This window comes from Hemitrygon akajei, chromosome 8, assembly GCF_048418815.1.
Source record: "Hemitrygon akajei chromosome 8, sHemAka1.3, whole genome shotgun sequence".
NCBI lineage: Eukaryota > Metazoa > Chordata > Chondrichthyes > Myliobatiformes > Dasyatidae > Hemitrygon > Hemitrygon akajei.
Genome location: NC_133131.1, coordinates 150,619,585 through 150,647,498, shown reverse-complemented (window position 1 = coordinate 150,647,498; position 27,914 = coordinate 150,619,585). Strand labels below are relative to the sequence as shown.

At 42.6% G+C, this 27,914-nt stretch overlaps 1 protein-coding gene across 2 annotated transcripts in view; it reads right to left on the bottom strand.

Annotated features, from left to right (window-relative positions):
* adarb2 (adenosine deaminase RNA specific B2 (inactive)) overlaps positions 1-27,914 on the bottom strand; it is a 799,330-nt gene that overhangs the window by 351,053 nt on the left and 420,363 nt on the right. For both annotated transcript variants that reach the window (XM_073054839.1, XM_073054840.1), the window contains 2 exons: positions 17,567-17,653; positions 92-1,044 (listed from right to left, as the gene is read on the bottom strand). In XM_073054839.1, coding sequence (XP_072910940.1) covers positions 92-1,044; positions 17,567-17,653 — 1,040 coding nt within the window. The remainder of the gene's footprint in view (positions 1-91; positions 1,045-17,566; positions 17,654-27,914) is intronic.

The window sequence follows — 27,914 nt, the reverse complement described above, 5'->3', positions numbered from 1 at the left end:
CCATACTGTGTAAATGAAGGTTACCTGAGATCAGCCAACGACTCGGTGTGAAATTTCCAAGGTCTGCCAAAGGCTGGCAGGCAATTCTCACCTGTGGTAAACGAGGACATTTATTCCTGTCAGGCATTTGACAAGGCTTTCCACTGGGCACTGGCGGGATGTTAAAGAGAGCTTGAAGAGCAGCTTGTGCAGTCTGGGCTTTTGCCAGCTTCTTGCTGCGTCCCGTGCCTTCAAACGTTCTCCCATCCACCCTCACTGCCATCACAAATTTCTTGATGTGTCTCTCCACCGTCTCCGAGAGGCACACGTATCTCAGTCCCGGGCGCAGCTCATTTAACATCTCGACTGGGTTCTTATTGCCAGCTGCTGGGTACGACATCTTGTGCTTGTTCTGTTTGGCTTGGACCATTAAGTCCAATGTGTGGCAGAGTAATCGTCCATGTCGCCAACCACCGTACAGCAACTCACTGTCAGCAGGACTGCAGCAAGGCAGACCATCGCTTTGCACCGAGGGCTCAAACTCTTTGAACAGTGTGTTGGGGAAGTCGGCCTGGTCGGACGTGAAGTCCGCGCTGGGGTTTACGCAGTTACCCATGGCAAAATGGGCCTGGGAAGCATTTGGGAACTGGACGAAAGACTGCAGGGCCATCTCCGCCGCCCTCATCTTTGCTTTCTTTTTGGTGGGTCCCGTGCCCTCAAAGAGAAAGCCATTCACTTCCACTGCAATGGCAAAAATGGGCGCGTGCACAGGTCCGGTTTGAGAGACCATCTTGTACTGCAGTCCGGGCTTCAGCTCATTCAGCTGCACCAGGGCATTCTTTGGCATCACCGACCACGACAATTTCTTACATTTCAGCTGCACCTTAGGGTGCATGTGTCCATTGTTCCCTTCCTCCAGTGGTCTTTTCCTTTTCAATCCCGATGCTCCACTTCTGGATATGTCTGTACAGCGAAAGACTTGCCGATCACCAGAGGCCCGTGTATGATCTTCCAACGATAGGTTACCTACATTACGATTCTCCTTTACCTCCACACTACTGGTACCTGTTTAAAAAAAAAACAAGGAGATGGTACAGTTACTGTGTAACTGAACTCGTATTTCAACCTAATTACCAAAGCAGGCTACAATGCAAACTTTTTGCTTCTAGGGAAAGAGAAATCTTACAGTCTGCAGTCGGCCATAGATACTAATTAGTTTCTGCAGACTTGCAGGTCTCCCAGTAGCTATTCTTGTAGGTTCAGTACCAGTGCTGTTACCATAAGACACAGGAGCAGAATTAGGCCATTCAGCCCATCAAGTCTGCTCCACCATTCCATCATAGCTGATCCTGGATCCCACTCAACCCCATACACCTGCCTTCGTTCCATATCCTTTGATGCCCCGACCGATCAGGAAACTATCAACTTCTGCCTTCAATATATGCACAGACTTGGCCTCCACTGCTGTTTGTGGCGGAGCATTCCACGGATTCATTACGCTCTGGCTAAAAAAATTCTTCCTTATCTCTGTTCTAAAAGGTCACCCCTCAATTTTGAGGCTGTGCCCTCTACTTTTAGATACCCTCACCATAGGAAACATCCTCACCACATCCATCCTATCTAGTCCTATCAGTAGGTTACAATGAGAAACCCTTGCATTCTTCTAAGTTCCAGTGAGTACAGGCCCAAAGTTGCCAAACATTTCTCATATGTTAACCCCTTCATTCCCAGAATCATCCTTGTGAACCTTCTTTGGACTCTTTCCAATGACAACATATCTTTTCTTGAGATATGGGGCCCAAAACCATTGACATTACTCCGTGGGGCCTGACTACTGTCTTATAAAGGCTCAGCATCATTTCCTTGCTTTTATATTTTATTCCCCTTGAAATAAATACCAACATTGCATTTGCCTTTTTTTTAACCACAGACTGAACCTGTAAATTAACCTTCTGGGAGTCTTGCATGAGGACTCCTAGTCCCTCTGCACCTCTGATGTTTGAACCTTCTCCCTATTTAGATAACAGTCCGCTCTATTGTTCTTTTTACCAAAATACATTCATATATTTCCATCTGCCATACTGTATTCTGTCTGCCACTTTTTTGCTCATTCTTCCAATTTGTCTAAGTCCTGCTGCAATTACATTGCTTCCTCAGCATTACCTACACCTCCACCTACCTTTGTATCATCCACAATCTTTGCCACAAAGCCATCAATTCCATTATCCAAATCTTGACAAATTGTTGGCTGTATTTAAGGCAGAGACTGATAGGGTCTTGATTGGACATGGCATCAAAAGTTACGGGGAGAAGGCCAGGAACTGGGGTTGAGGAGGAGAAGGAAAAACGATCAGCCATAATTGAATGGCGGAGCAGACTCGATGGGCCAGATGGGATAATTCTGCTCCTACGTCTTATGGTCTAAGCAATGTGAGAAGTAGCGGTCCCAATACTGACTCCTGAGAATCACCACTAGTCACGGGCAGGCAACCAGAAAAAAAGCCCCTTTTATTCCCACTTGCTGTCTCCTGTCTGTCAGCCATTCCTCTGACATGGCACTATCTTTCTTGTAACACCATAGAATTTTATTTTGTTAAGCAGCCTCATGTGTGGCACCTTATCAAGGCCCACAACGGCGACTGTTTACTTATTTCCATAGACGCTGCCTGGCCTGCTGAGTTCCTCCACCATTTTGTGTGTGTTGCTTTGGATTCCCAGTATCTGCAGACTTTCTTGTGCTTGTCTGCCACAAACAGTTTTCTTTTCTTGTCATGAGTGACTTGGTCTTGACCATATTTTATGACTGTAGAATTGTGATTGTTTTGCCCTGTATTTTCTTATTCTGCTTATTCTAGGCTGGGTCCAATTCTTTCTCTGCTCTTCAAAGTATTTTGAGATTTCAGGGATAATAACAACATTGCTTGTTGTGGACGCTTAGAAAATGGTGTCAAACTACCTGCGTCTCAATATCACCAAGACCAAAGAGATGGTGGTGGACTTTAGGAGATCTAGGCCTCATATGGAGCCAGTGATCATTAATGGAGAATGTGTGGAGCAGGTTAAGACCTACAAGTATCTGGGAGTACAGTTAGACGAGAAGCTAGACTGGACTGCCAACACAGATGCCTTGTGCAGGAAGGCACAGAGTCGACTGTACTTCCTAAGAAGGTTGGCGTCATTCAATGTCTGTAGTGAGATGCTGAAGATGTTCTACAGGTCAGTTGTGGAGAGCGCCCTCTTCTTTGTGGTGGCGTGTTGGGGAGGAAGCATTAAGAAGAGGGACGCCTCACGTCTTAATAAGCTGGTAAGGAAGGCGGGCTCTGTCGTGGGCAAAGTACTGGAGAGTTTAACATCGGTAGCTGAGCGAAGGGCGCTGAGTAGGCTACGGTCAATTATGGATAACTCTGAACATCCTCTACATAGCACCATCCAGAGACAGAGAAGCAGTTTCAGCGACAGGTTACTATCGATGCAATGCTCCTCAGACAGGATGAAGAGGTCAATACTCCCCAATGCCATTAGGCTTTACAATTCTACCGCCAGGACTTAAGAACTTTTTAAAAGCTATTATTAATGCTTTTTGAGATAGTGATTTAGATGCATATCATATTCTTTACTGAGTTAAGTATTGTATGTAATTAGTTTTGCTACAACAAGTGTATGGGACATTGGAAAAAAAGTTGAATTTCCCCATGGGGATGAATAAAGTATCTATCTATCTATCTATCTATCTATCTATCTATCTAAAATAACCTAGGACTGCAACAACACTGAATGTACAATGCACTGGCACAAAGATCGGACATGTTGTCAGAGCAGATGGAATAAGAACGTCCAAATGTAATATAATGCTGCATTCTGAATTAAATTAAAAATGCTGGAGAATCTCAGCGTGTATGACAGCATTTGTGGAGACAGAAATAGTTAATGACAGGTCAGTGACCTACCACTGTGGTGACCTCTCGCTCAACACACACAAAATGTGGAGAGAACTAAATGAGTCAGGCAGCACCTGTCGAAGGGAATAAACAGTTGACATTTTGGTCCGAGACCCTTCATCAGAACTGTTAACTCGTGCTTTTCTCGTATCCAAGTGAGCCAGGGATGTAAATCCCTTTGTGTGGGATGGAAGTGACCTATCCAAGTAAATCTGGTCACCTTCAGTTTGGTTCATCTCCATGCTACAAAGTTCAATCGATGTAACACTGAGCATCATAGGAAGTCATTCCTACCTGTGGCCATCAAACTTTACAACTCCTCCCTCCGAGTGTCAGACACCCTGAGCCAATAGGCTGGTCCTGGACTTATTTCCACTTGGCATGATTAGCTTATTATTATTTAATTATTTATGGCTTTATATTGCTATATTTCTTCACTATTCTTGGTTGGTGCGGCTGTAACGAAACCCAATTTCCCTTGGGATCAATAAAGTATGTCTGTCCGTCTGTCTGTTTAGTATTGAATTGGTGGCCTCACTCAGAATGGTTGTAAATTTGTGAAAGGAATGCCCTTTTAGTCATATTCAGCAATGGTGTGGATATGGAAAGAAAAAAAAATGGAGCATTCAGAGGAAACCCATATGGTCACAGGAAGAGCGTGCAAACTCCACACAGATTGCATTGGAGTCAAATTTGATCCTGGGCTGATGGACTGGTGAGCTGGCTGCATCCCTCTAATTCTCATATTAATGGCTTGTGGAAAGTAGCATTGACACCGATTAGAATGTACAAATGCAGCCTGCTGCTGGAATTTTACTGGAGTGCTGACAAATCTGTACCAGAGGAAGGGTTCATCACAACAGCTGGTAAATCTGCCTCAGCCCAATGATTTTAATCCATTCTGACATTTGTCCCCGAGAATCTGTGTATACTGATTAGTTTGTGCTGGTGTCAGGATTAACTTTTCACTTTAAGTATCTGCCTGCTTCATTGGACTGGTGATGTTCTGGAAGTTGCTGATCAGTCTTTTTACCAGTATTATGGTACACTGAAAGTAAAATAAATTACGTAACCAGAACACTTCAGAAGTGCAAATTCTAGCTAACTTTTCAGGTTATTTTTGGAATGTGCAAGGGACAAATCTACTTAAAGAAGGAGGGAACTATATATACACATACAGATGATCAAATTTAGGATTCTTATTACACAAAAAGAATTTCAATTTCATGTTCTTATTTTAAGGTAAAAAATTCCCGTGTGTACAATGAACTTCAGTATGCTGAAAGGAAGTTGCATTCTTAGTCATAGAAAAGTACAGCAGAGAAACAGGCTGTTCGGCCCATCTATGATGGGCCGAACCACTTAAACTGCCTGCTCCCATCTGCAACCTGCAACAGGACTATAGCTCTTCATACCCCTACTATCCATGTACCTATCCAAAACTATTATTTTACATATATCTGCAAACCTATCAGAATTTCCATTGAATGTGGAAATCAAGCTTGCTTGCATCACTTGCAGTGGCAACTCGTTCCAGACTCTCATGACCCTCTGCGTGAAGAAGTCTCCCTTTGTGCCGCCCTTAAACATTTGACCTTATACCTTTAACCCATAACCTCTGGCTGTAGTCCCACCCAACCTCAGTGGAAGGAGCCTGCTTGCATTTACCCTATCTATGCCCCTTATAATTTTGTAAAAGGTCCTCTCAATCTTTTACATTCTTTAAGAAGCCAAGCTGTAGGACTTCTTTTAAAACTCAAAATCACACTCAAAGCTATTGTTCTACAAAGTTCTTTCAGTTCCAAAGGTTCTCTTGAGTCTGCAAACATGCTGTCCTCTCCCTAATTACTGCTCAATTTTCTTTTCTTATCTGAATTTCATCAATTATGGTCACATGGAGGCTGCAATGAAGAATTGCCGTCCTCTGTGATCCAAGTTAGATGCAGAGGAAGTATATTAGGATGGTTTCAAAACTATCTGTCACATAGAGAGCACAAGAATATGAGTCACTTTCAGTCTGGAGAAATGTACCAATGGAGTACTGCGGAGACCAGTTCTAGGTCCTCAGTTGTTTACCGTCTTCATTCATGGCCTGGAGGAGGGAACAAAATGGAAAGTTTCCAGGTTTGCTGCTCATATGAAGATTCTGATGAGGATGGTCTGACTCTGGCTCTGGGTATAGATAGACTGGTCGATGGTGTCAAAACCTGACAAACAGAGTTTAGTGTGGTGAAGGGTGAGGTCATGCACTTTGGTTAAGAGAAGTCAAAATGCTGATTATTTTCTAAATGGAGAGAAATAGTGACATTCTCGTGTGATGTATAAGACATTGGTGAGGCCTAATTTGGAGTATTTTGTGCAGTTTTGGTCACCTATTGACAGGGAAGATGTAAATAAGATTGGAAGAGTAGAGAGAAGGGATGTTGCTGGGTCCGGAGGACCTGAGTTAAATGGGCAGATTGAATAGGTTACGACTTTGCTCCTTGGAAGATAGAAGGTTGAGCGGAGATTGATAGAGGCATGCAAAATTATGAGGGGTATAGATAGGGTAAAGGCAAGTTTTCACTGAGGCTGGGTGGGACTACATCTTCAGGTTAAGGGTGAAAGGAGAAAAGTTTAAGGGGAACATGAAGGGAAACTTCTTCTCTTAGAGGATTGTAAGAGTGTGGAACATGCTGCCAGACCAAGTGGATTGAAATTCATCTTTACCACATTCTAATTGATGTATTTATTGCTGATTTATTTTATGAATGTGAGCTGGTCATAGCGTAGTACAGGCTTATTGCAAGTCAGTCTGAATTGTGTTAAATTAAATGCACTGACAAAAATTGATTAGGTTTCAAAAGAAATATGTGAAAAAACTACACACTGCAGTTGATGTGGGTGAAAAGAGAAGTGAAATGGGTGCTCGATTCTCTCTCATTTTTTTCAGGTTTTCATTTGGTATTGGAGGGTAACGTCCCCATTCCAGTCCTGAGGACTCTAAGGAGACTGATGAGGCCAAAGTGGGCCTTGCACCATCTGCCACCTGAAGTGCTTTATGAGCGGGCGGGGTGTGATTTGTGGAGGTGAACTCCTTTGACTTTTTGCAAGGAGTTTCTGTATACTCTGTACTAACGGACTACGCTATCCCAAATACTTCCACTTCATTTTGAGCAATCACAAGAGAGGAGTCCCCAGAAATCTGTAGGGCTGTTGCTCGGGGTTAGGGAAATGAGTTTAGAATGCCAGCGGCCACTGATTGGGGTTTGATTCCTGCCACTGTCGAGAAGTTCTCCCCGTGACCGTGTGGGTTTCCTCTGGGTGCTCCAGCTTCTTCCCACATTCCAAAGACATATGGTTATGATTAGTAGGGTTTGTAATGCTATGTTGGAAGAATGAAATTTCCAGCTGTATTCCACTTGAAAAAATTACTTATAATTTAAGAGATAAATATGAAACATATTTGAAAATTTGGTGCCTTTATTTACAAAAGACAGGATTAAGTATATAGGTGCTCCGAAGATAAAATAATTGGTTATTTGGGGAAAGAAATAAATATATATACTAAAGTTATTATGAACTCCATGGAGCATGTGGGGATCTTCCGATACCCAGGCATTCTTTCTTTCTTTCTTTTTTCTTCTTTTTCTTTTTCTTTTGTTCTATAGGGATGTTAGGGGGGAGGGGTTAAGGGGATGGGGGAAGGGTAGATATTTTTTTTCTTTCTGTAATCATTTGAAAACTCAATAAAAAAAATTTTTAAAAAAGTAATGCAATGTTGGTGTCAGAAGCATGGTGACACATGGTGACAGATATAGGGGGGAAAAAAGAAAATAATGCAATCCACACATTTCATTGTAAGTTTTGACGTTTCGAAGTGCATAAAGCCAATAAAGCTAACCTTCATCTTTAAGAAGCTTTTAGAACATGTAAAGTAAAAAAATTTTACTTAAATTTTTTTTATTGAGTTTTCAAATGATTACAGAAAGAAAAAAAATATCTACCCTTCCCCCTCCCCTTAACCCCTCCCCCCTAACATCCCTATAGAACAAAAGAAAAAGAAAAAGAAGAAAAAAAGAAAGAAAGAAAGAATGCCCAGACACCTAACATCATCAGATTTCAATAGGGTGTCAATTCTGTAGATGTAGTACTGGCAGAGGACACTAGCATTGACCTAACTATCCTTCCAATGGACTTGGCTGACAGTGTGTGTGCTGTCTTTCCTGTGCTTTGAGAAGCTTGCTTGCTCTTAATAATTTCAGAGGTGCATGGTTGTTTTGTACTAGGTTTGACCTCCTGTTCTTCAAGTACTTTCTTCCCCCGCTGGCCAAAGGCTGTGAACTGAAGGTGATGGTGAACTTGAATGATTGATCACTCCTGAGAGTTTCTGAGGATCTTGACATGGGCATTTTCTGTTGGAGGGCAGTGATATAGAGTGAGAGTAGTTTATTAAGGGATCCTTTTTTTTTGAGGATGTTAATTGTAAAGTAGATTCTGCTGCATCCTTCAGCAAATGAATTGATGACGACATGGAGCTTGGTCCCCAGACGTGGGCCTATGCAGTTATCATCTGTACACTGCAGCTCAGTGATAGAAGTTCCCAGGTGGGGAGGTGTCACAGGCCAAAGCAGTTGCCCATTTGTCCTGTAGGTTAGGTCCATTCCAGTGGAATGATGCATTGTTGCTTTACAGCAGTCTGCAAAGAGGTAGGGTCTGGTCTGAAGTGAGGATATAATGATTAAGATGCAACTGACAGCTGGGAGATTGCATATGCTTGCATATGTATCATGACCATTTGTTTCTCCCATGCCATATGGGGACTCAGCTTTTGGTCAAATTTTTTGTGAGAAAATTATATGGATAATCTTGTGAACCAGACATTTTTATTATATGGTTGTAATGTCTAAAATTAAACGTTGTGGGAAAACCTCATTGACTCTGCATTATGATTTGAGTAATTCTTTCCTGCCTAAAACAAGCAGCATTGATAAAGAGATTCCCATAATATTACAATATGACCATTTAAACTGATCTTAAAAAATCAACTTCCAAGTGGTTCTTGTGAAGCTCTGAAATTCCTGAGGCAATAGGGAACTCACATTTATCTTTTAATTGAACATTTAGAAAATAGTGCAAAGATAAACATTTTTAATTAGCTGAGCTTGCTCTGGTAAACCAGGCGATGATTATTCATGTGAGGAAATAGTTATTTTTTTAAAGTCTCCTGTGCTGATTATAGTGGTAGTAGGCCTCTGTTAGTCTCGATAGACCATGGATTTGTGCCTTAGAAAGTTTCCAGGGCGCAAGCCTGGGCAAGGTTTTTTTTATGGAAGACCAGCAGTTGCCCAAGCTGCAAGTATCCCCTCTCCATGCCACTGATGTTGTCCAAGGGAAGGGCATTAGAACCCATACATCTTGGCACCGGTGTCATCGCAGAGCAATGTGTGGTTAAGAGCCTTGCTCAAGGACACACACGCAGCCTCAGCCAAGGCTCGAACGAGCAACCTTCAGATAACTAGACGAATGCCTTAACCACTTGGCCACGCACCAACACGCTGATTATAACTGCCTAATAAAAACATTCTATCGATTATTGTCACTTTATCACTGCCCCATGCTTTAAAAGCCAAAGGGTTTCCTGTATCTTGTTGGCGCCTACAATTAAACAAAGTGGCCAGTTTAGAAGTCCATAAGACATAGGAGCAGAATTAGGCTATTTGGTCCATCAAGTCTGCTCCACCATTCAATCATGGCTGATCCTTCTTGTCCCCAGTTCCCGGCCTTCTCCCCGTAACCTTTGATACCATGTCCAATCAAGAACCTATCAAGCTCTGCTTTAAATATACCCAATGACCTGGCCTCCACAGCTGCCTGTGGTAATAAATTTCACAAGTTCACCACCCTTTGGCTAAAGAAATTTCTCCACATCTCTGTTTTAAATGTTACAAGAGCAGGGGTGTGATGCTGAGGCTTTATAAGGCAATGGTGAGGCCTCACCTTGAGTATTGTGAACAGTTTAGGTTGCTAATCTAAGAAAAGATGTGCTGGCATTGGAGAGGGTCCAGAGGAGGTTCACAAGGATGATTCTGGGAATGAAAGGGTTATCATACGAGGAGCATTTGATAGCTCTGGGTCTGTACTCGCCAAATTAATTGAAAAAATGTCCTTAAGAAACAAAGCACAAACTACTGAATTTCCAGCTATCTTTCAGCTGTTTCTTCTTCTGTTCAAGAGGGAACTGTTGGGGAAACATTACCATTGTTCAATAAACCTTAGCTACTGCTGTGAAGCCAGTGGTTCAGTTTAGAAGTCCATAAGACCTAGTGGACAAGACATTGGTCTAGTGATCTGAAGGTCACTGGTTCGAGCCTCAGCTGAGGCAATGTGCTGTGTCCTTGAGCAAGGCACTTAACCACACATTGCTCTGCGACGACACTGGTGCCAAGCTGTATGGGTCCTAGTGCCCTTCCCTTGGACAACATCGGTGGTGTGGAGAGGGGAAGGCTTGCAGCATGGGCAACTGCCAGTCTCCCATACAACCCTGCCCAGGCCAGCGCCCTGGAAACCTTCCAAGGCGCAAATCCATGGTCTCTTGAGACTGACGGATGCCTAGGGGTTCAATGTCTGGTATTTGGCAGATCTGACCAATGGTGAGTGTAACTACAGTGAGAAGTTCCTTCAGTGAAAGCTGAATTTTTCAATTGTGTGTGGAACAAATTGTGTGTGTGTGTGTGTGTGTGTGTGTGTGTGTGTGTGTGTGTGTGTGTGTGTGTGTGTGTGTGTGTGTGTGTGTGTGTGTGTGTGTGTGTGTGTGTGTGTGTGAGAGAGAGAGAGAGAGAGAGAGAGATGGGAGGTCTAGTGTTTGTGTAGCCTATTCTTCTAGAGAGTGCTACAACAAGAGTCTCGGCCTGAAACATCGACCATTTATTTCGCTCTGTAGATGCTGCTGGACCTGCTGAGCTCCTCCAGCAACTTGTCTGAGTTATTCTGGATGTCCAGCAGCTGCATAATCTCTTGTATTTTATGTTTTCTATTCTGCTGTTTTGTTGACTTGCCCCATCTCCAGGAGCAGGTGTCGGGCGTGCAGCTTCTCTGCACAGTCTCCGCAAAGCACTTAACTATCTTCAATTGTTACTGACACCCATGTTTACACCCTCCGTCACAATGAGCCAAAAATTGTATTTATATTAACTCATCCCTTTCCCATTGTTCTTCAACTTACATCCATGCTTTCCACTCAGCTTAAATAAGACATTGTCATTATTTTCAGACACTAGTTGTGGAAATAAATTCCATACTTGGGGTATTGTGAGCAGTTTTGAGCCCCTTATCTAAGAGTGGCTCTGGGCCTGTACTTGTTGGAATTTAGAAGAACGAAGGGGGAGCTTATTGAAACATTATCTAATGTTGAAAAGCTTAAATAGAGTGGATGTAGAAAGAATGCTTCTTACAATGCACAGCCTCAGAATAGAAGGATGTCCCTTTAGAACAGAATGTGGTGAATCTGTGGAATTCGTTGCCACAGACGGCTGTTGAAACCAAGTCATTGGGTATACTTAAAGCAGAGGTCAATAGGTTCTTGATTAGTAAGGGTATCAAAGGTTATAGGGAAAAGGCAGGAGAATGGGGTTGAAAGGGATAATAAATCAGCTACGATGGAATGGCGGAGCAGACTCCATGGACTTTCAAGTTCCTGGGTGTCAATATCTCTAAGGATCTATCTTGGGCCCAACCTGTCGATTCAACTACAAAGAAGGCATGACAGAGGCTGTATTTCATTAGAAGTTTGTGGAGATTCGGTATGTCACCAAAGACACTCTACAGATGTACCATAGAGAGCAATCTAACTTACTGCTTCACTGTCCGGTATTGGGGGCTGTGGGGGCGGGAACTGCTACTACATAGGATCGAAATGAACTGCACAAACTCAGCTCCATCGTAGGCACTAGCCTCTGTAGTTTCCGGGACATCTTCAAGGAGCGATGCCTCAAAAAGGCGGCATCCATCATTAAGGACCCTCAGCACTCAGATCATGCCTTGTCCTCACAGGAGGGAGGCATAGAAGCCTGAAGGCACACACTCAGTGATTCAGGAACAGCTTCTTCTCCTTTGCCATCTGATTTCTCAATGGACATTGAAAACATGAACACTACCTCACTGCATTTCCTATTTTTATTTTTGTACTACTTATTTATTTTAACTATTTAATGTATATTTTTACTGTAATTCAGTTTGTTTCCTATTACTACGTATTGCATTTTACTGCTGCCGCAAAAATAGCAAATTTCATGACATAAGCTGGTGATATTAAACCTGATTGTGAATCGCCTAACTCTGCTCATATGTCATGTGGTGTTATACTTTTACAATCCATCAACCTTGCCCCCACAGCCTCTTGTTGTTTACCCATCAACTCTAGGGAATAGCCTCCTTTTTCCACTGAGCCATTTCAAATGTTTTGTCATTTTATCCTGTTGTACTAATGAGATAAGACCAAACTTTTCAAGTCCTTATTTGTTTTGTTTATTTCTTCATATCTCTGTTCAAATAAATCTGTGGTATACTTTCCCTAAAGCTCCAATATCCATTAATGTCAGACCCCATAGTGTTCCCAGTACTCTAAATGAGGTTTTAATATGGTTTTAGCGAGTATCATCATTACATTCTGACTTTTATATCTAAGATTAAACTTACGAATTCCATTAGCACTTCTACTGTTTTATGAATCTGTTGCTTCATTAAATATTGTACCCCAAACTCTCCATCCACAGCACTGTGCCTATTAGAATATGATTACTCTTTTGTTTTGCTGAAACAGATTGCTTATATTTCACTGAGAGTGAATGTTGACATTGCAACCCATCCCTACAACTCATTAAGGCCTTTTGCATTCTTTTGGTTATCTTAAAGAGTTCATGAAATTTCCTGCTTTGGGCAGTATCAAAATGTTGATATACCAAGCAAACAGCATTGACCCCTAAACAGAAAACTGAACAGCACCCCCAAACACTGGGAAATGGAAAACTTTATATACCTCCGACTTATTTTTCTCCTTACCAATTAGTTTCAAATCGTTTTCTCTATCAGGGTAGATGAACCTCAAGGTTATATACTGCATACGTACTTTGAAAATAAATGTATTTTGAATCTTCTCCACGTCATTTCACAACTTGTACAATTCTCTTGTAACTTGTCATAGCTATGACAATGAATACACTGTCTACACTTGTCACTTCCTCCGAAAAGTAGCCAACGTAATCAAAGAGCCCACCAAGCCCAGAGCTTCTTGCTTCTCCTCCATCTGTTTCGTAGAAGATACAGAAAGTCTGTACCACTGGACTTAAGGACAGATTCTTTAAAGCTATTCAGTGAAACTGTTAAAAGGTTCCCTAGAATGATAAGATGGATTTGACTTCATGATTTACCTCATTATGATCTTGTACCTTATTATCTACCTGCACTGTACTTTCTCTGAAGCTGTTACACTATGCTCTGCATTGTTATTGTTTTACCTTCTACTGTCCCAGTGTTCTGAATAATAATTTGATCTGTATGAATAGTTTGCAAGGAAAGTGTTTCACTCTTTTTGGTACCTGTGTCAATGATAAAACGATTCCAGTACCTTAAATCCAAGTTCATAACACCTACTGCATTTTCTCCGTCCACGTATAGTGCAGCTGTCTCACAGCAGCAGTTACCCAGGATCAATTCAGACCTCTGGTGCTTTCTGCACTTTCTCTCCATAAATGCATCCATTCACCTTGTCTGCTCTGGTTTTCTCTCACGTCCCAAAGAGGCATCAAAAACAAGAGGGTGCAGAAGCCGTTTACCAGGATGCTGCCTGGTTTAGACGGCATGAGCTAACATGAGAGGCTGGATAAACTTGGGTTGTTTTCTCTGGAGCGTCAGAGGCTGAGAAGTTTACAAGATTATAGGAGGCATAGACAGAGTGGACAGAGACCTGTTTCCCAGAATTGTCCCAGGATTCAAACCTGTTTTTCAAGATTGAAATGTTTAATACCAGAGGACATGCATTGAAGGTGGTGGGGTGGGGGGGGGGGGGAGAGTTTTAAGGAGGATGTGAGGGCAAAGTTTTCTACTTATAGTTGTAGATTCCTGGAATGTGCTGCCTTGTATGGTAGTAGAGGCAAATACATATAGAGGCTTTCAAGAGACTTTTGGATAGGCACATGAATGTAAGGAAGATGGAACAATATGGGCATCGTGTAGGTAGGAGGGATTAGTGTTTGGGTCTTTTGGATTTGCTTTTTAGCTGGTACAGCACAACACTGTGGGCTGAATTGCCTGCTCCTGTGCTGTACTGTTCTCTGTTCTAAGAGGGCATTGGTTTAAGGTGAGAAGAGGGTGTTTTAAAGGAAATCAGAGAGGAAGCATTTTACACAAAGAGTGACTGATATCTGGAATCTGCTACCAGAGGAAGTAGTGGAATCAGATAAAATCACTAAATTTAATAGTCACTTTGACAATGAAAACTACAATCCTCATATAGGCAAATAGGGCTAGTGCACATGGGCAAAGAGATTGGCGTGAATGTGGTAGGCAGAGGGGAACGTTTCTCTGCCGTAGACTCTGTGACTCTATGTATTGGTGGGTTCATTAGCTTCTGTAAAGTTTTCCTTTGTGTGGGTGACTTGATGGGCAGCAGAGTCACAAAGCGAAAAGTGCAGTAGCTTAACAGCGCCAGTGATCATTGATCAGGGTTCAATTCCCGCTGCCATCTGTAGGGAGATTGTACATTCCTCACATCACCGTGTGGGTTGCGCCCGGATGCTCCGGGCTCCTCCCACGTTCCACCCGGATGCTCCGGGCTCCTCCCACGTTCCACCCGGATGCTCCGGGCTCCTCCCACGTTCCACTCGGGTGAGTGAGTTGTGGGCCTGCTCTGCCCGGCCTGGAAGCATGGCGGCACTTGCAGGTTTCCGAGCACAATCCTCAGGCCGTGCTGGTCACTGGCGCAGAAAAGATGCGTTTGACTGAATGTTCCAATGTACATGTGAGAAATACATCTAATCTTTACCTTTAACCAAAAGGGTGTTGACGACCATGGGGGTGTGGTTAGGTTACTGGACAAGTAGTAGGGGGATTGGGAATACTCTGGGAGCTGTCGTTGACTCAGTGGGAGTCAATGGGAGAAATGACCTCCTTCCATGCATAAAGGAAAACAAAATGTGATTTGTAACCCCTCAAAAAACCTCTTAATTTGACAGGTACATGAAAGATGGGAGTATGGGGTGCCACGGTAGCGCAATGGTTAGTGAAACACTTAGAGTTCAGAGTTCACTTCTACCATCCTCTGTAAGCATGTTTGTACGTTCCTTCCCAAGTGCATGTGTGTTTCCTCCGCACGCTCCAGTTTCCTCCCACAGTCCAAAGATGTACCAGTTCAGAAGGATGAGAGGGGATCTGATTGAAACATATAAGATTATTAAGGGATTGGACACGCTGGAGGCAGGAAGCATGTTCCCGCTGATGGATGAGTCCAGAACTAGAGGCCACAGTTTACGAATAAGGGGTAGGCCATTTAGAACTGAGATGTGGAAAAACTTTTTCACCCAGAGAGTGGTGGATATGTGGAATGCTCTGCCCCAGAAGGCAGTGGAGGCCAAGTCTCTGGATGCATTCAAGAGAGAGTTAGATAGAGCTCTTATAGATAGTGGGGTCAAGGGATATGGGGAGAGGGCAGGAACGGGGTACTGATTGTGTATGATCAGCCATGATTACAGTGAATGGCGGTGCTGGCTAGAAGGGCAGAATGGCCTACTCCTGCTCCTATTGTCTATTGTCAGTTAGTAGACTAATTGGTCATTGTAAATTGCCCTGTGGTTGATTTGTCCGAGGGTGGAATTGGTGGGGTGCTGGACAATATGGCTCAATGAGCCAGAAGGGCCTGTATCTCTAAATTAAAATAAATAAAATACAGAAATTTTGTGTTGGAGTTTGCAAGTTTTGCTTCTTCTCTTTTTCATGCAGGGAGGGGGTAGTTGATGTCTTTTCTTTCATCGACACCCATGGTCTTTTTGTATTTAGTGGCTATCTAGAGTTGACAAATATCAGCGATGCATTGTACATGCATACTTTGACAACAAAATGAATTTTTGAACTTTGAGTCTTCGTAATGTTGAAGAAGAACTCGAAGTTCATCTCAGATTGGATGTCCATCAAGCAAAGTGGACGGCACATGGATGTTATGGAATAGTGATGTCATGAGGAAATTGGTTCACTGACTGTAAGATGGTGTTGCCTGAAAAGGAAATGCGGATAAGAAAGAGGAAGAGCCTCAGGGATAATGATGTTATGGACAGTTACGATGCCATTGCTGGAGAAGCTTTGGTTAAATGAGACAGATATTATATTGGGCTAGACAACAGAAGAAAGGCAACAGGGAATGGAATGGAGAATCCATGGGAGTAAGAGGTGTGTCACTGGTACACTTTGCTGGAAGAGAGCATACTAAAAAGTAGATAGAGATTGTAGATGAGGATTAATTTACGTACTTGGAAAGGGGATTGGGGACACATCAGACAGAGTTAAGTGGATGATCTTAAAGAAAAGGGTGTTCATGATCTCTTGATCTAGGAGAGGAAATAGAGGAGGATGGTCAGTGAATAACTGATATTGGAGAAAGGTTGCTGGTTATTCCTGGTTTCCAGTAGGACAGATGGTGCTCCATTAGCACGTGATTTGATCAGCCAGACAGGACAGTGTGTTAAAGTAGAAGATATCATATATACATTAATGCACCTGTTGCAGTCTTCCGGTCTTGACATTGTGAATTACTCAAATGGAACTGAACTGTAATCCTTTTTATATTGAACATTAACCACAATGATGTACAGTCAGGTAAGTACTCAGCATTGAGTTTTGTCACGGAACACAGTGTCCACATTCTGGATATGTTAGATACATGTGTAATATCACATTGTATCAATAACTCTCTTAAAGCTATGGTAAGCAACACAGGAGACTGTCTTTGTGTGTTCACCTGGATGGTGACCTTGGGCAATGGAAGACGTACTACATTTTCAGTGAAATTCATACATTCACTGAAAATTGAAACTCTCTCCTCCCTGTGGATCTCATTGCTACTCCAGTTAATTCACTGCGCTCTGACAATCAAACGAGGGCTCTTGGACAAACTGACCTGCACTACATTGAGGTGCATTTACCCAGTGGAATAATTCTGTCTGAGATACTTGCATAATTTTCATATTTAATATTCACAGTTCTAAATCCTCAATGTTACAAGATAGAGCTATTTAATGTCTTATATTTATATTGACCTTTATAAATGGGGGAACATGGATAATTGGTTCTATGTTGCTCTCCATAGCCAGATAGTTCGACGCTTGCACTGCAGTTTTTCTAATACCAAATCCTTCCTTTTGTGCTCAAATCTGTAATGCTGCTTGGAACATGTTAATAAGAAATTAGGTACAAATTAGATTTGTTTGCTTCAGTCGATGTTAACTGAGTGTTTTCTGTGTCAATCAGCAGTCCATTATTTCAATGCAAGCATTAGCTCATCCATTCACTTAAACTCCAGACATGTTATTATGTCAAGGGTTTGTCTGGCAACGGGGGCAGAGTTTTAATTCCATTGTAGCGCTGCTCATGATTTGTTTAACCAGAAAGGAAATGACACTCACTCAAATTATCTTCATCCTCAGTATTTTCCAAACCAGGGCTGAAATACTTGAATGGACCAATGAACGAAGAAAGGGTGTTTAATTTATCTGAAAATAGAAGCATATAATAGAACATTAGTTTTATTAGACTTGCAGTGCCCTACATTCATATTATAATTTTCTCACAGTAGCATAAGCAACATTCTCTTCAATTTGAAGAAAAATTGGGAGCAACATGAGTCAGACTCTATGAGGAATAATGTGCATAGTTCTGATCAGCACATTATAGGAAGGCATGGGATCCGGGGAAGTTTGGCCAGGTGGATTCAGAATTGGCTTGCCTGCATAAGGCAGAGGGTCATGGTGGAGGGAGTACATTCAGATTGGAGGGTTGTGACTAGTGGTGTCCCACAAGGATCTGTTCTGGGACCTCTACTTTTCGTGATTTTTATTAACAACCTGGATGTAGGGGTAGAAGGGTGGGTTGGCAAGTTTGCAGACGACACAAAGGTTGGTGGTGTTGTAGATAATGTAGAGGATTGTCGAAGATTGCAGAGAGACATTGATAGGATGCAGAAGTGGGCTGAGAAGTGGCAGATGGAGTTCAACCCGGAGAAGTGTGAGGTGGTACACTTTGGAAGGACAAACTCCAAGGCAGAGTACAAAGTAAATGGCAGGATATTTGGTAGTGTGGAGAAGCAGAGGGATCTGGGGTACATCCTGAAAGTTGCCTCACAGGTAGATAGGGTGGTTAAGAAAGTTTATGGGGTGTTCGCTTTCATAAGTTGAGGGATAGAGTTTAAGAGACGCGATGTAATGATGCAGCTCTATAAAACTCTAGTTAGGCCACACTTGGAGTACTGTGTCCAGTTCTGATAGCCTCAGTATAGGAAGGATGTAGAAGCATTGGAAAGGGTACAGAGGAGATTTACCAGGATGCTGTCTGGTTTAGAGAGTATGCATTAAGATCAGAGATTACGGAAACTAGGGCTTTACTCTTTGGAGAGAAAGAGGATGAGAGGAGACATGACAGAGGTGTACAAGATATTAAGAGGAATAGACAAAGTGGACAGCCAGCACCTCTTCCCCAGGACACCACTGCTCAATACAAGAGGACATGGCTTTAAGGTAAGGGGAGGAAAATTCAAGGGGGATATTAGAGGAAGGTTTTTCACTCAGAGAGTGGTTGGTGTGTGGAATGCACTGCCTGAGTCAGTGGTGGAGGCAGATATAGTAGTGAAGTTTAAGAGACTATTAGACAGGTATATGGAGGAATTTAAGGTGGTGGGGGTTATATGGGAGGCAGGGTTTGAGGGTCGGCACAACATTGTGCTGTACTGTTCTATGTTCTATGTGGTTGCATTGGTGAGAGTATACAGGAGATTCACCAGGATGTTGCTTGCATTTGAGGATTTTAGATTTATAGTGGGCTTCAGATAGGACAGGCTTGTGAAGGAGTCTGAAGGGTGACCTGAAGAAGTATTTAAAATTATTAGAGGCATAGATAGTCAGAATCTTCTAACTGTGGTAGGGGCACAAGAGGGCATAGGTTATGGGAGAGAGGAAAGAGCTTTAAAGGAGACTTTATGAGAAAGATTGTTATTTTTGTACAGAGAATGTGGAACTGGAACTCACTGTCAGAAAAGGCAGTGGAGTCGAATACAATCACCACACTTAAGAGGGACATTTAGACATGCTCTAAGCTATGCAAGATATAGAAGGGTACAGGCATGTTGTGGGCAAGTGGGATTTTGCCATGGACATTGTGGGCCACGGAGCCATTTTCTCTGATTGTACCACACTGCAACTCTATGAACTGTGATGACGCCTATTATCCAGGAAAATAATGAGCAGCTATCAAAAATGCTGACACACGTGGTTCCAAAATGGTCTGATTTCTCTGAATTTAACTTTTAGTGTGGCAGAATTACTGCGTGTTTTCTATTACACCCTTTAATATAAGTAAACAATGCCAAGGCACCTTACATGAGTATTTCAAATCCTAATTCAGCACCATTAGCACTGATGGTGATAAGCTTGATCACAGAGGCACATTTACAGAAGGTAGAGAGTTAAGGAAGATTTCGAGATTCATCAGCAAATTAGTGAGTCAATTACATGTGGGATGACCAAGAGAGCAGAATAAGTGTGAGTCAGGTATGGATAGAGTATAATGAGGTAGTTGAAAATGCTACTTATAAAGAGTACCTTGAAGAATGCCAAGAAAAGTGTAGGTGTGAATTTTATTCATACCAAGGGTCTGACAAGAGAGTAAGAAAATCAAGGAAACTAAATAGTTGGAACAGAGATTTGAGTGGGTAGAGTACCTGAGAGTGGAAAAATGATGTGAGTCATAACAACCAGAGTGCGAGTTCTATGCAGGCTGAAGAAGATTCATTGACACTTGAAGAAAACAGCCTGCAGGGCTATGGACTGTAAGGTGGGATGAACCTAAAGTCTGCTTCACGTTGGGATGTGCACAACAGGATGATAGGCATTCTGCGCATTGATTCTCTGGTAAGGCAAAAGCAGAACTATGCATTCCAGCTGTAATGTACTTAGGTTCATCACAGCAGATAAAATGTCTCAGGGTTAAGAACAGAAAATACTCAGCAGGTCAGGCGGGATCCGTGGAAACAGAAGCAGAGTTAACATTTCAGGTTAAAGAAGTAGACAAGAGGCAAAGTCTGAAATACAAACAAAACAGACCATCTGAAATCAGGATCTGGTAACATTGTGGCGGCCCGCACACACGGGACTCGAACCGCCATCGGGAGCCGCGGGCAGACACGCGGTAGCGCGTTTGGAACTACCCGCTCCAGGGACAGTCTGACGTCACATCCGCCCCGCGGGTCACAGGGGCCCATGGGAGGGGAGATTTAAGCACACGATTTTGAATCAGTAAAGGCATTCTGAGTTCAGCTCTCTCTGCCTCCGTGTGTTTCTTTAGTAGCGCGTTGTGCGCGACTACAACATGTTCATAAATTGTGACTTAGTAACTAATGTCACAAAAGTTTCTCATCCATCAATCATCATATGAGATTTTTAATTAAATCATAGATTTAGAAATTTGGTAGAACGAACAGCCTGCTCTATATCTTTGAGAACCGACGTAGCTTTGGGGGATGCTTTGTCAAGCACCTTAGCTCTATCTGCAACAAATGGATTTCCTGGTCGCCAACATTTTAATTTCACTGTCCCATTCTAGACTGACCTGTTGGTCCTTGGCCTCCTCCACTGTCATGATGAGAACACTCTCAGGTTGGAGGAGCAACACCTCACCTCATATTCTGCCTGGCTGGCAACCACCCTGACAGTATGAACATTGATTTCTCTCACTTCTAGTAATTTCCCACCTGTACTTCTTTATCTCTTTTTCCATTCCCCATCCTGCCTCTTCTCTTCTCCTCACCTGCCTATGACCTCTCTCTGGTGCTCTTCCCCCTTCCCTTTCTCCCATGGTCCTATCAGATTCTTTCTTCTTCAGCCCTTTATCTTTTCCACCTATCATCTCCCACTTCTCACTTCATCACCCCTCCCCCCCACCCACCTAACTTCCCCCTCACTTGACTTCACCTATCATCTCCTACCTAGTACTCCTTCCCCTCCCTCAATCTTCTTGCTTTGGCTGTTTCCCCCTCCTTGTCCAGTCCAGATGAAGGGTCTCAGCCTGAAACATTGGCACTTTATTCCTTTCCATAGATTCTGCTTGACCAGAGATCCTACAACATTTTGAGAGTGTAACCTTGGTTTTCCAGCATCTGCAAAATCTGTTGCGTATTTGATAGAACTAACTTAATGACCTACCCCTGGACACTGGAGATCAGAGAAGAATTTATGGTATCTTTAATTTATATGTCATATAATTTGCATGGGATACAGTTTGATGTTAATGTTGAGTTTCCTATTTTTATTGTTGGCCTCTGAATTTAAGTTTGAATTTAGTGAATCAGATTTCTCTTAACAGGCACCAACTGCTTAATCCTTGACAGTGAGGGTTTACACGTTGAAAATGCTTTATGTGGCTCAATGCCATCAGGAGAGGAGGGGTTAAGAGGCAGGGAGATAGAACAAATTCTAATCAGAAAAAAAAGACAACATTGACAGCCAGATACATCATGTTGTCAAACATTTAAAACTTCAAAAGCTATAGAAACCTCCATAAATTGACATTAAAACAGTATAAAACCAAACAGGAACTTTTAAAAGCACACATACATGAAAGAAAACATCTGAAATAAGCAATACACACCTTGGCCCCCTTGCCTATTCCCTTCTCTTCAAATAAGTGGTAAAACATCCTCAACTTATCTCCTGATCTTTATGCAGACTCCGTAAGGAGTCCAACATTGGAGCATGTTTGGTATATTCAAAGGTTCAAAGATCAAATTTAATGTCAGAGAAATGTATACAATATACATCCTGAAGTGCTTTTTCTTCACAAACGTCCATGAAAACAGAGAAGTGCCCCAAAAAGTGAACGGCAGTCAAACATGAGAACCCTCAAGTCCCCCCCAGCTCCCCTCTCCCAAACGTAAGCGGAAGCAAGCAATGATTCCACCCGCCTCCTTTCCATAGTCCTTTCCTTTCCTTGTCACCAAAGTCTCCAGCAAATTTTCGACAGATGTACCCTGGAAAGCATTCTGACTGTTTGCATCACTGCCTGTATGGACAGGATCAGAAAAAGCCACAGAGGGTTGTAAACTCTGTCATTTCCATCATGGGCACCAGCCTCCCCATCAGCTAGGACATCTTTAAAAGGTGTTCCCTCAAGAACATGGCAATCAACATTGAGGACCCACACCATCCAGGACATGCCCTCTTCTCATTACTACCATCAGAGAGGAGGTACAAGAGCCAGAACACACCACACTTAAGGTTTTAGGAACAGCTTCTTCCCATCCACCATCAGATTTCTGAATGGTCCATGAACTCATGAAAACTACCTCACTATTTTGTTATTTATTTATTTATGTGTTATTTATTTTTTATATTTCAGATTGTAAATTACAGTAATATTTTTATGTATTTCTCCATTCTGCTACCACAAATCAATAAATTTTGTGACACACTGTCAGTGAAGCTCAAATTGATTTTGATCCTGATGTTTGTATTTGAGTGGAAGTCCTGAAGTGGTTGACAGAGAAGTGGGGAAACACGGATACTGAAGAATTTCCCTAAAAAAAACTGGGCCGATCTGTTGACAGTCAGCAATTGTGCACATGTACAAATAACAATCCAAAGGATGTGCACACTGAGAGTGTATCGTTCTGCGCCTAAACGGCACCTTCACAGAGCAAGGAGAAGGTGGTATTCTGAATCACACCAGGATCTCACTTCTTAGTGGAACACTGGGCAGTCCGTGGCAGTCCATATAATGGACATTAAATGGAAATGTTTGGTAAATAAGGTAAATTGGTTTATTATTGTCACATATACTGAGGCACAGTGTAAAATTTTGTTTTGCATGCGATGCAGATCACACTAATACACTGTTAGTGTTTTTCCTTTGCACTACATCAAGGTAGTGCAAAGGAAAAGCAATATCAGAATATAGTGATAGAGTTACAGAGGATGTGCCATGCTGGCAGATGCAGGGTACAAGGATGTGATGAGGTATTGTGTGAGGTCAAAGGTCCGCCCTATTGTACAAGAAGACATTCAGTAGTCTGATAATGGCAGGATGGAAGCTGTCCTTGACCCTGGTGATACGTGTTTTTCAGTCTTTTGTAAATTCTTCCCAGTGGGAGGAGTAAAAAGAGAGAATGTCTAGAGTGGGAGGGACCTTTGATTATGTTGGTTGCAAGAATCTCTGCAATGATTAAATGGGCTGGGATGATTTTCCTTCAACAACCACAACCGTCTTCCTTTGTGTAAAACTTGAGTCCAAATATACGTGCTTTCTTTTTGAAATTAATTGACTAGGACACCGTGGTGCCGTATTCAGTTAATGCTGCTTTGATGTCCAGGACAGTCACTTTTTCTTCACTTCTCGAATTCAGCTCTTTGTCCATGTTTGGATCAAGCTGTGATGGGTGAATCCTTACCTGGGTAATGGGAGTAGATGGTGATATTCTTCATTAAATTGCTGATGAGAGCAGATTGTTCGGATAGATATTAGGCAGATATCATAGGTCCAGTCCTGATTTTAATGGACAAGATACACCTGGACACGTATCCACATTGGGCAAATGAGTGTATTGTAATGGCTTGACTGCAGGTACAACTAGGTCCCATAGCCTTTGCTCTTAATATTGAATGGAGTAAATCAAACTGGCGGAAGCTGACTTCTGTGTAGGTAGGGCTTTCAGGAGGAAGCTGGAGAGATTATCTAACCAGCACTTTTGACTGAACATGGTTGTGAATGTTTCAGTATTACCTTACAGATGGTGGTAGGCATTGTGTTTAAAATAATATAAAATGTAGAACAGTACAGGCCCTTCCCCACAATGCTGTGCCAATCTTTTAAATCGCTCCAAGATGAATCTCAGCCTTCCTCCCTAGCCCTCCATTTTTCTTTTATGCCTATGTATGTCTAAGAGTCTCTTAAATGTTCCTAATGTATCTGCTTCTACCAACACCTCTGGCAGTGTGCCCATGCATCTATCACTCTGTGTAAAAGAATTACCCTGATATCCCCTCTATCCCTTCCACCAATCACCTTAAAATTTTGCCCTCTCATATTAGCCCTGGAATAATGTTGCTGACTGTCCACTTTATCTATGCCTCTTACCATCTTATACACTTTATCAAATCACCTCTTATGTCTTTCTTTCCAAGGAGAAAAGCCCTATTTCGCTCAATCTTTCTTCATAAAATATATTCTCTAATCTAGGCAGCATCCTGGTAAATCTTTCTGTCCTCACTGGCCAGAGGAGTAGTAACAGAAAATTGCAGGTTTCCAAATGTTTTTCCTTTGTTCAAGACAGTTAATAGGGATAATCCTGGGAATTATAGACAAGTGAGTCTTATATCAATGGGGGAAAACTGTTGGAGACGATTTTTAGAGATGGCATTTACGAGCATTTTTGAGAAGCATAGTTTGATTAGGGATTGTCAGCTTGGTTTTTTGAGGGGCAGGCTGTGCCCCATGAACTTCATTGATTTCTTTAAGGAAATTGATAAAGGTAGAGCAGCAGATGTGGTGCATCTGGATTTAAGTAAGACATTTGTCAAGGTTCCCCATGGTAGAAAGTCAGGAGGCATGGGATCTCCAGGGAAACTTGGCTGCATGGATTTGCAGTTGGCTTGCCCACAGAGTGCAGGGAGTGGTAGCATATGGAGTATATTCTGTGCGGTCTGTGACTGTGATGTTCTGGGACCCTCGCTTTTTGTGACTTTATAACTGATTTAGATGTGGAAATGGAAAGATGGGTGAGGAGGTTTGCAGATGACACAAAGGTTGGTGGTGTTGTGGATAATGTAGGAGATTGTCACAGGTTTCAACGGGACATTAACAGGATGGACTGAGAAGTGGCAGATGGAGTTCAATCGGAAAGGTTTTGGAAGCTGTAGAGAGAATGCAGAGGAGATTATCAGGATGCTGCCTGGATTAGAGAGCAATGTTTTATGAGGAAAGGTTAAGTGAACTAGGGTTTTACTCTTTGGAGTGAAGGAGGATGACAGAAGAGTTGACAGAAGTGTTTAAGATAAGAGGCATCGATAAGAGTGGCGAATATGAGAGGACATACTTTTAAGGTGATTGGAGGAAAGTATAGGGGAGATGTCAGTAGTTCTTTTTAACACAGAGAGAGGCAAGCGTATGGAATACACTGCGAGGCATGGTGGAAGGTGCAGGTATATTAGAGATATTTGAGTAACTCTTAGATAGGTGCACGGATGAAAGTAAAATTAAACGATTCAAAGAACATTTATTATCGAACTATGTATACAGAATGCAACTCTGAGATTTGTCCTTCCACAGGCAGCCACGGAACAAAGAAATATGGAACCTGTTCAAGAAAAGGAGGTATAGAGGAGATGTCAAGGGTAAGTTTTTTATGCAGAGAGTGGTGAGTGCGTGGAATGGGCTGCCAGCGACAGTGGTAGAGGCAGATACGATAGGGTCTTTTAAGAAATTCTTGAACAGGTACAGGTGTCCCCCCCCCCCTTTTACAAAGGTAAAGCATTCCTATGAAATCTTTCTTAAGCCGAAATGGCATGAAGTGAAGAACCATTAACTTACATGGGAAGAATTTTCGTAAAAATGAAAATCCTCTTTGTAATGCGAGAACAGGTTACTAATGTAGGTCTTTTGTAAACATGAAGTGGCGTAGAGCGAACATTCGTAAAGCGGGGGACACCTGTACATGGAGCTTAGAAAAATAGAGTGCTCTGGGTAACCTCAGGTAGTTTCTCAGGTAAGGACATGCTCAGCACAGCTTTGTGGGCTGAAGGGCCTGTATTGTGTGGTAGGTTTTCTATGTTTCTAAAACATCAAACACCCAGCGGGTGAAAAAGAACAAATTGCGCAAACAGCATAAAGAGAGTGGACAACGCATAGAATGTCAAACATCAAACCAGGAGCCCAGTGGTATTCAGTTTAGTTCAGCTCAGTGTCATGCCACTGGCCCACTGTTGGTCGCAGAGCAAAGCATTCTTCACTGAAGTGCCCCAGACCGCATTGATTGGCCCGATTAAACCGCTGAAAAATGGCAGAAAAATTAATAACCAGAATCCAGTGACACATACAACATGAACACTAATGTCATCCCAAGTGAGTCCGCAGACTCTCCATCGATCCTTGTGTGGTGGATCCCAAGACTCCTGCACTTTCCCCCGACAGCAACTAGCGAGACGGGAGAGGAAGACCAGTCAAATGCAGGCAGATAGTGCCCATCCTCCAATCTCATCTTCGTGGACTCTAACCTTGCTCAATGCGTTAATTGGAGAGAAGCAATGGAGCCGATCATGGGCTCACACCCTACGTTCAGGCTTCCAGGCCTCCAAGCTGCAAACTCCATTCCAAACCTCACCAAACTTCCTCAGAGGCAGCAAAGCGCCAGATCACTCAGGTAGTCCAAAAACACACCACCTCAATGTAAACCACGGTTCCAATCACACACAGCTTAGTAACGGAATCATATTTGAGAGAAGGAGAAGTAAAAGAAGTAGTTTTGTGAACTGTCTGCAGGACGTCACCGTTGGTCGTGTTGTTTGCTGGTTGGTGCGATCTTGTCCATTCTTGTAAAATGTGGAAGGGAAGGGTTCGGTTGAACTTGGAGAGGGTTAAAAGCTCGGCACAACATTGTGGGCCAAATAGCCTGTATTGCGCTGTACTTTTCTATATTCTATGTCCTATATAAGCAAAAAACATTGACATATTGCCACCAGAACATGGCAGATGGCAGACTGTACATTTATAGGTCTATACGGACAGGTGGCACAGCTTCCCTGCTGAATGCCAGCCTGCTCAGGTGTTACTCTTCCCCTCCGTCCAAGGTATGTGATTATTATGCTGCAGTATGAATGCCTGGGGTAGCACTCACCGTGTGTCAGGTACCTCCCCTGCCTTCTGCACACTCTCTGTTCGCTGATTTTAGCAAAGGAAAACTGACCTAGTGAAATGGTAATGCATTACCGATGGAAGGATGTTTGCTCTTGTTCTCCAAGTGCTTCAATCTCAGCAAAACAAATTACCAGAACAATGGGGAAATAATCTCCGTTCTCGCTACACCAGCCTATCAACCACAGTCATTGTGATAAAATCTGCTGCACATTTCCTCTATTTGTGCCATGGCTGTGCTGTTGGTTCTGAACCATTGCCTTCATTAATCTCGCTAATGCCAGGTCTAACCTGCAGTAAAATGCTCAATGTTCGTCTGCCTGCGGAACTCTATAAAGCAGGCTCAGACCCTCATTACTGACTTTTAACAAGTGCTTTCACTAATGCCTGCTAATCTATTCGACAGATTGCTCAGAGTGGACGAGGGCTAAATTTTCCATTTTTAATATGAATGGCAAATCACTCAAAACACGCTCAGTACACTGGAGGAACTCAGCAAGTCAGGCAGCATTGATGGAGAGGAATAAACTGTCGACTTTCAGGGTAGAGACCCTTCATCTTGGCTCAAAGTGTTGCCCCTCTACAGATCCCTGCCTGACTTGTGAGTTCCTCCAGCATTTTGCATGGTTTGCTCTGGGTTTCCAGCATCTGCAGAACCTCTTGTGTTTATGGTTTACCTTCTGCTTTACTTACAGCAGTGTGTCAATCTCACTGCAGTAAAAGTTCAGGAAATGCAGGTGTCTTAAACAGGAAGCTTTAAAAGGTACAGAGCTGCTTCACTAAGTTAAACAAGACCCTGTTTAAATCTGATTTAACAGTTCATTAATTTTCAAATGAAGATCCTTTCCCTGGGCTGTGGAAGCC